The sequence below is a fragment of the Mytilus edulis genome, unplaced genomic scaffold (genome assembly GCF_963676685.1).
Source record: "Mytilus edulis unplaced genomic scaffold, xbMytEdul2.2 SCAFFOLD_1467, whole genome shotgun sequence".
Taxonomy (NCBI): domain Eukaryota; kingdom Metazoa; phylum Mollusca; class Bivalvia; order Mytilida; family Mytilidae; genus Mytilus; species Mytilus edulis.
This window is the reverse complement of record NW_027266962.1, coordinates 1-12,237: the sequence shown is the minus strand read 5'-3', so window position 1 is coordinate 12,237 and position 12,237 is coordinate 1. Positions and strand designations below refer to the sequence as shown.

The 12,237-nt window shown below is 32.8% G+C and overlaps 1 protein-coding gene across 1 annotated transcript; it reads right to left on the bottom strand.

The window, feature by feature from the left end:
- Positions 1 to 5,980: 5,980 nt before the first annotated feature.
- On the bottom strand, positions 5,981 to 10,668 carry LOC139504654 (heavy metal-binding protein HIP-like). Its single transcript, XM_071294679.1, has 3 exons — positions 10,533 to 10,668; positions 9,367 to 9,579; positions 5,981 to 6,582 (listed from the first exon to the last, which is right to left on the bottom strand). The coding sequence occupies exons 1-3, from the start codon at positions 10,621 to 10,623 to the stop codon at positions 6,146 to 6,148; spliced, it is 741 nt and encodes a 246-aa protein (XP_071150780.1). The 5' UTR covers positions 10,624 to 10,668; the 3' UTR covers positions 5,981 to 6,145.
- Between the last annotated feature and the right edge of the window lie 1,569 nt (positions 10,669 to 12,237).

Sequence of the window (12,237 nt, the reverse complement as noted above, 5' to 3'; positions counted from 1 at the left end):
GGCCATTTTGCCTTATCATGACGGCAGCCATTACAATAGGATTATATAAGCCCCTTAAATAAAAATGCCAATATCTATGTCGAATGAACAATTTGTTCGCATATAGGTGAATTGTGCATGTTTTTATGGCTTCTGTCCGTGTACAAATGGACATTGTCTACACTGAAATCTTTCAGCCTTTTTCGTTAAAAAATCGGAAGCGTAACCATAGTATAACTGCTATATTAGATCATATAAAATGACAGAAAATCGTAAAACATGCAGCAAGATTCAAAACATAAATACATATGCAAGAAGATATTGTTCATGATTTGTTTGCATATACGGAAACACCTTGTACAGTGGCGGATCCAGAGAGGGGGCGTAGAGGGCGCACTTTTTTTCAAGACCTGCTGCAACTGGCTGCTGGGTGTGGCCTTTATGTTTCTATTTGTCGACCGTCATTCATAAACTCGTTGTCATTTTAGACTCATTCGTAGCCTTTGGTTAATTTGGAACCCCTCACTACCCTTGCTTTTGTTCGGTGAAACATATCAACCAAACATTTGGATAAAAATTGTTTGCTTGTCTTTCTTAAATCGTGTCGGTCGTATAGTAAATGTCATTGAACATGTTGAATAGCCCGGCGTATATCTGGTTTACAACAAGAAATCTGTGAGGTTATTCTAACTTATACAACAAACGAGAATTTCCCATGTTTATTTTTTACTGACAAGTCCCACATGTAATAAAGCAGTACATAGCTTTGGATCCATACTATGATTTTATGATAGACAATTAATAGGGAGAATACAGCATCAAAAATGTCCAATCCTTACACTTTACAGCAACTACAAAATATACATGTCCAAATTAGGAACCGTTTAAAATGTGCATTTAATACTTATTTTATGTTTTTAGCCCCCAAAAGGTAAAATCTAAAACATTGTTACATACACGAGCGAATCCTTCAAGTTGAGATATATTAACACCGTAAAAAGGTGACAAGGGAACGTCACCATCTAATAATGGATAATTAACGATAGGAAATGAAAAATCATCTCTTTTATCATGTATTCTTGTCTTTCATATTTGTGTATGTACTTTGAATTGTCTATCGATTGTCTATATGTCATTTTGTTTTTCTTTGTTGACATAGTTATTTGTTGTGTTAGTGATAAAGGTTATACCACAATTTTGACTGCTGTTCCAAAATTTCTATTATTGTGGACGTCTCGTTCTCGAGGGTAACACCAGCCGAGTAGTCAGCAGTTCGGTGAATACCTGAATATCAATTATATGGTCATCTTTATAAATTAACTGTTTGCAAAATTATGAATTATTCGAAATACTAACGATTTCTTAACCCATTAATTAATGTGTTTATGATAGATTAACTTATCCGTATATAGCACATTTGTTTTGGAATTTTGGGGTCCTCAATGCTCTTCTTACTTTATACTTGTTTGGATCTCTAACTAATTTTTTCTGAGCGTCACTGATTCGTCTTATGTAGACGAAACGAGCGTCTGACGTATAAAATTATAAGCCACGTACCTTTGGTAACTATTTACCTATTATGTCTGTTTGTTTTGCTCACACAATGTTAAATTGTCAATATAAGTGAATTTATGCGACTGACATACAAGGGATAAGTTACGCTAGCTATAAAACCAGGTTCAATCAACCATTTTCTAGGAAATGTCCATAGTCAGTTAGAAATATGGCAGTTGTTTTGCATTCGTTTGTGTGTTTCAGCTTTTGATGTTGCCATTTGACATGTTTGATAAAGAACTTTCTCTTTTGAATTATCGTTGGAGTTGGGTATTTTTGGTATTTAACTCTGATGTTGCTGAACATTGACATTTTAGTCATATAAGGCATACAGGATATATGGTTTGTCCGGCTAACTGCTCTATACATTTCAAGCTAAAATTGATATATTCTGTAGTGTGTAATATAAACATATACTAAAGGTGTGCATACGCAATGGGTTGTACGGTGATCAATAAATGTTGTCATGTAATTTGTATTTCTGTCTTAGTTGCAGTTGAAAGATCTTTAAAATTTCACTAGTAGAGCCACAAAGTTGAGATATAATCTCAGCTGGAAAAAAGTAAAATAACAAAACAACCAAACTCCAGTAGAAATTCAAACGGAAAGTACCTTAACAAATAGCAAACAGTTATCAAAGGTACCAGGATTATAATTTAATACGCCTGACGCGCGTTTCGTCTACATAAGACTCATCAGTGACGCTCAGATAAAAAAAAGGTTATATAAAGCCAACCAAATACAAAGTTGAAGAGCATTGAGGATCCAATATTCCAAAAAGTTGTGCCAAATACAGCTATGGTAATATATTCCTGGGATAAGAAAATCCTTAGTTTTAAAAAAAACAAAACTTTTTGTAACTGGAAATTTATAAAAATGTCCATATAATTGATATTCATGAGCAAAATCAGAAACAACTGTAATATTCCTGACTTGGTACAGGCGTTTACGCACCGAACATTATCAATGGGGAGGAGAAGATAGTTTGATGCATAGAAAAATGTCTGATTTTTTTCAAGATTCTAATTCCTTTGAAATTAATAAAACAGATAAACACGTTATTGTTTACCCGTTATCATAATTTAAGGAATGTGTTGTACATGATAATAACGCTTATTTTATTTTTGCATGATCAACAAAGTCACTTGAAGAAGATAAAGGGATATCGGGGTATCCACAACATTAATCAATTCTATTTTTGACAATATAACAATAACAGCAACCATTAACCTATATTTGTATCGTCACCAATTTAGATAATTGGAAGATAACTCTTGTTTACATTTTGTAACTAGGAACAGGAACTGAATGCTCTAGATATTTTCCATTCATGAATTAGGAAATTATATTATAGTACTATATAGATAGTATCATTTAAATCGAACACATGTGTACTGCGCTGAAAGACAGTTTAAATATTTTTACATAGACAATTTGAAATAATTATTGGCAATTTATAGATGTAATGAATATAATAGTTACATCTATTTTACTCACTTATATTAAATAAAATTGAGTAGGGAAACAGGAAATGTGTAAGGGGGAGAACAACAACTAGAACAAAGAAAAGAATACAGCATAAGTCCACCAATGTGTCTTCAACACAGCGAATAAAATATCGAACTCTGAGGTCGGCTTCAGCGGGCACCTAAACTGTGGAATTGCTAGTGTAAATGGACAACACACTAAACTCTAAAAATACAAATGAATAAAAATTAAAAAAAAAATATATACAAGACTAACAAGTCCAGCGGCTCCTTACTTGGGACTGCGGAAAAATGCGTCGGGATTAAACATGTTTTGTGAGATCTCAACCCTCCCCTTTACATATAGCAAATATAGAATAAACGAACACACAATTATACGCACATTAAAACTCAGTTTAAAAGAAGTCCGAGATACTTTTTTCAACCAACATTTTTTTTAATGTCCTGTACCAAGTCGGGAAAATGGTCATTAATATATAATATTTCGTTTCTTTGTGTGTTGCATTTTAGTGTTGTGTTTCTGTTGTGTCGTGGTTCTTCTCCTATATTTGATGTGTTTCACTCAGTTTTAGTTTGTAACCCGGATTTGTTCTTCTCAATCGATTTATGAATTTGGAACAGCGGTATACGTAACTGTTGCCTTTCTTTATTAGACATTTGCGAGATTGTTTTTTTCTTGCTATCCCACTAATCATTTTTATTTGTGTCATCAGTCGTAATTATGTTTTCAATTTAAATCTTTGCATTTAAACGAAAAAAAGCAACATACATATTTTTCTATTTAGGTATTGAATATTCTATATTTATATATGTTATACATGTTATATCAGGGAGTGTAAACATTAAACATGCTGGTAACTAGGAAATCAGTGCTATTTTTAATCTCCTATTTATAAATTTAAATCCCCCTTTCAATTCATAAAGTACCTAATGTTAAACATGTTAAAAAAAACCTAGTACAATTCAAAGTTTGTTCATGGTTAACATATTTACAAGTTAATAGCAAATGTTATCGTGCTGCATAAATCATGAAATAATGATAAGTGTTACCTAGACAAAATATCATTATCCTCTTTAAGTTATAAACATGGTAATTTGATATTAAAATTCAAATCAAAGTGATAAAATATCTTTTGAATATTAATGACAGCACAATTCTTTTAAAATTTCCTAGCTTTCCGGGTATTTTACGTCATTTGGGAAAGTTAATTTTGATACAAGGTTATATTTTATACTGATTTAAAGTAATTTTAAAAATTGGGAAATGTTCACAAATACACGAGCTTTATTAATTATATACTATGCAGTAAGGATTTTTGATTTATTACTCATTATTGTTGGTTTCACTTGTTTTGGGGAGAGATGAGTTGTTTTAAAAAGCATTATAAAAGAGGGACGAAAGATTCCAAAGGGACAGTCAAACTCATAAATCTAAAACAAACTGACAACGCCATGGCTAAAAATGAAAAAGACAAACAAACAACAGCACACATGACACAACATAGAAAACCAAAGAATAAGCAACACGAACCCCACCAAAAAAACTAGGGGTGATCTCAGGTGCTCCGGAAGGGTAAGTATATTCTTTTGGATTTAAAAAGTAACAAACAATCGACGTGAATGTTTTCAAAGCTAGTTTGGTATTTTTTTTCAAATATCGATAGGATATATTAAAGATATAAAGAAGACATGAAACACACTTCACTTGATTTGACAAAGGTGGGGAGAATTTAGGCAAAAGGTAAAATCACAAATTTACTGAACATCTAGGAAAATTCAAAACGGAAAGTCCGTAATCAAATGGCAAAATCAATAGCTTAAACACATCAAACGAATGGATAACAACTGTCATATTCCTGACTTGGTACAGGTATTTTCTCAAGTAGAGAATGGTATCTTCAACCTGGTTTTATAATAATAATAATAATCTTTACTTGTCATATAAGTAACATTATACTTGTGACATAAACAAAAGTAACAACAACAATAAAATAACTGAGTTGAACACACACATATCTATATATATATACAAGTAAAACTAACTAAGAGTCCCCTGTCCTCAGCTCTAAAGACTGTTTTATAAAGGAACCTGTTTTTTTCACTTGGTTTATATTAGAAGGATTTAGTAGGATAACTAACTAAACCTCTCACTTGTATAACAGTCGCATCAAATTTCATTATATTGACAATGATGTGTTAACAAAAATAGGCCATAATAAGTACAAATGTAACAAAAATAAGGGTACAGCAGTCAACATTGTGTAATAATCTTAATCACAGAGGTTTACCGATTTTCAAATCTCATAAATCACCTCAAGTTCATTGGTGTATGAGATGCAATGCACTAACTGACTGAGGTCGAAATATGGATTTTTGGGTGACAGGACACCATCTATCATCTATGTTACAACCTAATAACAGACGTTCTCCAGCGGACAACACGTGTTTATACAGGGGAAACACCATAATATATTTTTCTGCGTCATTTGAGTACAAATCACGTCTTTTGGTAGACACTATACGACATTGAAAAGAGAATACTATGAAGCATATGCATTACTTAGTTCACTCGTTGCCACTAACACTTTCATAACTATGTGGTAATCTAATATACACTGTTCTCTACACGATATGTAACATAACAAACCCTGAATACCTAGGTATCATACAATACAATACAGTATGCTTTATTTTAAAAACACTCCGTCACATTGACACATTGACATGTGAAATAAGAGGTAAATTACAAAATACAATCACAGACAACTGAAACAACAACAAAAAAAAACAACTAAGCCTGCAAAATAGTGGGTTTTTTTTTTTTGTTTTTTTTTTTGTGTGGATGTGTTTTTTCGTTCTTATTTTGTCAAAGCCGAATATACTTAACGCCACACTACAAACGAGACTGTTTTTTCAAACGTTAAAGAGTTCACTTTGCCTAACATTTTGCGTATTCGGTGCAATGTCTTATGGTAAGTGTATTTGTGATGTTATTGTGGGCTGTCCGCCAGTTTTTAAAATGCATCCTTTTTTTTATTTTCCTCCGATGTTAATAATTTTCAGGAAATTGGTTTTATTAAAACAAAATCAGAACTTCAGAATAAACTTAAATGATGAAACTGATTTCATAATGCTGATAGTAAAACACCAGAGAAAGAGTTCATCGTCCATGTCGTTGAACCATATAGATATTTCCCATCCCATCCCGTCTTTGTCCTCACCCATACCATATCTCCTTGTTCCAATAGAATCGGAAATACTTGGCTCATATGGGATTCATTCCCTCCTGAGCCATCAGGGACCAGCTGAAATATAATGTTTCCATTTACGACCAAATCCAATGCTATTTTTTGTGTTGCGTCACCATTTGCGTGAGCTGTCACGGATAAAAGATAAATACCCTTTTTTGGGGACGTGAAATGTCCATGCCTTGTATCATACCCATGTCCTACATTTGTAATGACCTTGTCATACTCAATCGTTTGGTGTGTTCCCATGTTTGGGATGGTGTGCGTAAGGGTTGTACAAAATGCCACGTGATCTGTTGTAGGAGAGGAATCAGCTAAAACGATAAATGGTTTAATAAAATATACCACTTTTTGTTGGCAACAGTCAGTTTAATGCAGCTAATTGCAAATCAGGCGAGTAAAACCTATATGAATGTATCAATACTGTTATAACAGCGGCTTCAAAACATCTGTTGAAACGAAACATGAGTATATCTACCCAATAAGTACGATGTTATGATACTTTTTCCTCGCTTTACGACACAAAGGTTGTTGTTTCAGCAGTCAAAATCTATATATATTTGTGCTTTAAGCAAAAAATATTTATTTAGAATAACTAGCAAATAGGAAATTCGGGGATTTAACATATACCTCTATATCATTAAAGAAAGAAGAGATTTAAGAAATTCTTCAATAACAATCATTTTGCAGTAATATTGAAATGTTTTAGATTTTTCTACCATAAAGAACGGAACTACAATATTTCTTAATTTCAGTGAGGACCTGCGTTTCATGAATACCAGTGAATCTGAAACTGAGAATGCTGCCAAGTCTTGAAGAGATGTACGACCTCAAACTATAATGTATGAAGTAAGTGATGATTACAGCTTTTTGTACCATTGTATGGCGTTTACTGGTAATACATTTATATGTTATTCTTGTAAAAAAAGGAGAAGAAAAGGAGACTCAAAACTAACTGTTCATAAAACTTTAAAATACTAGTAGTTCATTTCTATTCCTATCCCAACCCTACGCTATATCTGGTACAAATTCTGTTTCCAATGCTCTTTAATTTATTTTTTTATTTGATTTTCTATTAAAACCATTATGTATCTTAGGCTTGATATTTTGTGCACCAGACGCGTGTTTCTACTACAAAGGTTCATCAGTGACTCTTTAATTAAAAAAAGTTTAAAAGGTAAAATAAAATACGACGTTCAAGAGCATTGAGGACCAAAATTTTTCTAACATTTCAAATTATTTGAAGGTCAGATACATTCAAAATATTTTCTACAGTCTTTAACAGATAAAGAGATGCAACAAGAGGCTCTCAATAGCCTGAATTGCTAACCTGGATTTTTTTGGTTTAAATCTTTCATCAATTTATTTTTGCTTTTCAATACATATTAATGAGTGGCTTAAAAAATGCCATTTGAATGTTCATTATATCTGTCATATTTTCTTCAAAAGCAAAAAAAAAATGCATTTTATCTATATGTTCAATTTTAGCCATAGTGTCTATATTTCTTGAAGTACAAGTAAATAAAATACAAAATTTACACTAGATTCATTTGAGAAGATTTTTAAAGTTAAAAGACAAACAACTTGTGTAAAATTGTCCTTAATAACTCCGTAAGGGGTCAATAGACAATTTTGGTAATATCTTACTTTGCTGACCATTATTGCTGTTTACAGTTTATATCTATCTATAATAATATTCAAGATAATAACAAACTAGATGTGTCAAAGCGACACGAATGGCTCCGTCCCAAAAAGTTGAAAAATCTGCAATTTCAATATAAACACAGTGGACACAAACATGATGGTAGCCTCACATATCAAAAATCAGCTCAAAATCTGAAGGGGAATAAAGAAAAAATCCGTATAATTGTGATTTTCAATAGTTTATCAAAGTCCAAAGCCCGTAATTTCAGCGAAATTAACGGAGCGGAACGAAACTTAAGCTTGACCTATAACTCATCATGGTTAACTCACATACCAAAATTTAGCCCAATATCTGAAGGCGTTTAGAAAAAAAAGTCCGTATAACTGTGACTTTCAACAATTTCTCAAAGTCCAAAGCCAGTAATTTCGGCAAAAATTAGTGGAGCAAAACGAAACTTAAACTTAATTTGTAACTCATTATGGTTAACTCACATACCAAAAATCAGCCCATATCTGAAAGCGTTTAGAAAAAATTCTGTATAACTAATTTTCAACAATTTCTCAAAGTGCAAAGCCCGTAATTTCGGCAAAAATTAGTGGAGCGGAACGAAACTTAAACTTGATCTGTAACTCATAATGTTAACTCACATACCAAAAATCAGTCCAATATCTGAAGGCGTTCAGAAAAAAACCTCCGTATAATTGTTTGTTGCGGAATGACGGAATGATGAAAAGACTTACGGACAAGGGTAAAACTATATGGAAGCGACAACTTCGTTCAAATGCAAAATGCAAAATGTCCTAACAACTACCAATTTAGTGGCAGCAACCCAACAAGGGGAAGTTCTATTCGTCTGAAAATTGTAGGGCTAATAGATTTTAACCAATTGAACAATTGTACCCCCATGTCATATTTGCACTAAAAGCCTTTAGTTTTTGAGATACTACTATAATCCAAAAACTGCATTTGACCACTATGTTCTATTTTTAGCCATGGCAGCCATGTTTGTTGATGGATCAAAACTTCGGATACAATTTATAAACTAGATCCCCTAAGGAACTTTGTGTTAAAGTTTGAAGTAGTTTCAGAGGAAAAGATTTTTTAAAATAGTTTACGACGACAGAGGACGACAACGCCAGGTGATGGCATAACCTTACATCGGGCCCTTCGGGTCCCGGTGAGCTAAAAGGGACAATCAAGGCGCGCATCTTTGTTTGGTCTACAATCTTAATAATAAATTTATTACTACAGTGACAATTTACCACTCAATTCTTTTCAACAGCTGTTCTCATATTGCAGGAAAAATGGTATTTAATTCTTTCTTTCGTCAAATCAAAAGTTTTTTTTATCTTTATCATGATTGATTAACACATAACAATGTACTAGTTATAATTAGGAGCACAATTACCAAAAGAAACATAGTTGTATTCTCTGTATCTACAATAGAACTTACAACTAAGAAGTAACCGTTTTGTCTCCATTTTTGACCCAGCGTAATTGGTATTTTTATCCATGTTTCTGTGTAAATCTTCGTAGGTTGGTTCGTATTTTTGCAGTTTTGTCAACTCAGAATGAAGCCTTTGATTATCTTCTTTAAGTTTTGCATTTGAAGCATTCAACAAATTGACTTCTGTTTTCAGTTTCGCTATGTCTTCCTCCATAAAAGCTATGAAATAGAGAAAAGAATAAGGAGACATTCAAATTGTACTTTAAACTTTACTCTTTACTCTTATTAGGTAGTACTATCATTGTCAGTCCTAAGCAGAACATAGTTACCATACCTCAGTTGATTGTTCATTTTAAAAATGATCCAGTAAAAAGTAAATAAAAAAAAATACCGAACTCCGAGGAAAATTCAAACCGAAAGTATGTAATCAAATGGTAACGCCAAAAGCTCGAACACATCAAACGGATAACAACTGTCATATTCCTGACTTGGTACATGTATTTCCTTATGTAGAAACTGGTGGATTAACCCTGGTTTTGAAGCTAGCAATACCTCTCGCTTCTATAACAGTCATTACGAAAATGTTTACATTCTTTTTTATGCTGATGATATTAAGATTTTCCCTAGGTTAGATGCTTATTTAATTGAAACATTGCTTTAAAAATGATTTGTTGTCATGCACGTCTATTGAGATAATGGTATGATGTTTTGTAACATCAAGTGAATTGGTATTATAAAATTAATTCATATCACTTACATAAGCAATCAACTATCTACATCTTTAGAGTGAAATAACTTGCGATTCTTTATAAAAATAAGTACATGAGGTATGATTGCCCATGCAACAACTCTCCAAAAGTATCTACAATTTTTTTTAAACATTTTCCACTGAATTTCAAGTCCAGAATTCTCTCCATGTAATTTTTAAATAGTAGAATGACGAACTACATGATAAATAGTTGAACTAGTGATCACATAGTCCAAATATTTCCTAAACACCTTTATTTGTATCTTCTTAAACGATTTATAAATTGGAACATAGGTAAACTACTATTGTCTCATTGTATCTATCTGTTTACCAGCACTTTGATCAATTATTGCCAAAAGCTATATCATTTTTTCAGAAGTACTCAGCCCCTTCACCAATTAATAAGTTTAACAAATATACTTACCAAATCTCTGCAAAATGTTATCCTTACTTAGACTTTTTACTACAGAACAAGTAATAACCAATGTAAAGACCAATTGTAAAAACTTAGACATGTTCTATTTAACTTTTCACACTAAACAGTGTTCATGACAGTGTTATAGTAAGCATGTCAATGACATTATAGATAACGCATATCTGAACGTGCAGATAATTATAGGTTAGACAATACTTGGTCATGTTTTATGAAGATTTAAGCCCAAGGCGAAGCCGAGGGCTTACATGTTTATAAAACATTGACCAAGTATTGTCTGACCAATTTAGAACATATTCACACTTTCGAGTGACCTAACAAAATTAGCCTTTCCCATTGTAATATTCAAACCTTAATAAGAGTTCACAATTTATAATGAAACAAATGTAAAACATAGGTAATCATCATTTCAATGGATGGAATGAAATAGCACTGACATAGTTTGTGAGGACCGAATAGATAAATTGTTTTTCTTTTGCTTCAGGTAAAATTTAATACTTATATATCTTGAGATTTTTTTTTCATTTCAAAAAGCAACAAAATGTTATATAAATCCCCTTTTTGAAATTTGCTTCATATATCAGCAGTCTGGCATTGTTTTCTTGAAAGAAAAAAATCCCTCAAATGCCAGGTATATAATAAATAAATATTATTTTACCTACATCCTACATCCTTACCCCCATTGTTTTTGTTTATTCTAATATGTGTACCATTAGAAAATGTATGAAAATTTCTAAAATTCAAAATGTTTTGTTTTAATCTTTGCTCTTTCATGTTTAATCGGTAGGATCTTTTCCCAGGAAAAATGCCTCAGGGGATTGTACACTTCATTAGTGCAGTTATTAAAAGTTCACTTTCATAATTAACTGACAATGAAAAGTCATTCATGTATGGCATTTCATAGTGCATGGAAAACCATGTACTATGAAAATTAGAGGGCAAAACACTGACTTTTCATTGGACGAGAAGGGGTGAGTATGTTCTAAATATCAAGTAATCAGTATGAACTGGGAACCAACTGAAATATGGCATCAGCTTTTTGGGTTTGTTTTTTTGGCGGAAGCACATTTAATAGTCCAGTATGAAAGTCTGAGTAACAGGAAACAAGTGATGGTAGGAAAATGAGAGATGGTAGGGAAAATGAGTGACTATTTTTTTTTAGTTATGCCCTCTTGGGAGACTGTCCTTAACTTTCTTATCCAAAACCTTTCCCGAGCAAGTCTGGTAGACCTTGAACAACCCTCCTTGCGGTCTAAGATAGTGAAGGTTGTTGAGGTCAGCTTTGGCGTGGTCCGTTGATCTCAAATGACGACTTACGGTGAGGTCGGGCTTACAGGTGTAGTCACTTCGATTACCAGTCATGTGTTTGCTAAATGGCTGTTCTGTCTCGCCAACATATTGCATGTCACATCGACACGTACTGCAGAAGGTATACAACATTCTGGGTTTTGCAAGTTACATTGCAAAATATTGTGTACACAGACCTAGTGAAGTGGCAAGTACATGTTTGAGTATTCAGTGTTTGTTGGCAAGTCCGACATCGTCTGTTACCACGCGACTTGCTCCATCCGGCAGTTGAACAGCTCTCACAATTGACAAATAAGTCTGTCACACTTGCTGGTCTCCAAAAGCTAAGACATAAGGTTTGGAAAAGATCTTGGATAATTTTGGGTGCTTAGCATTAATCTCCCAATTG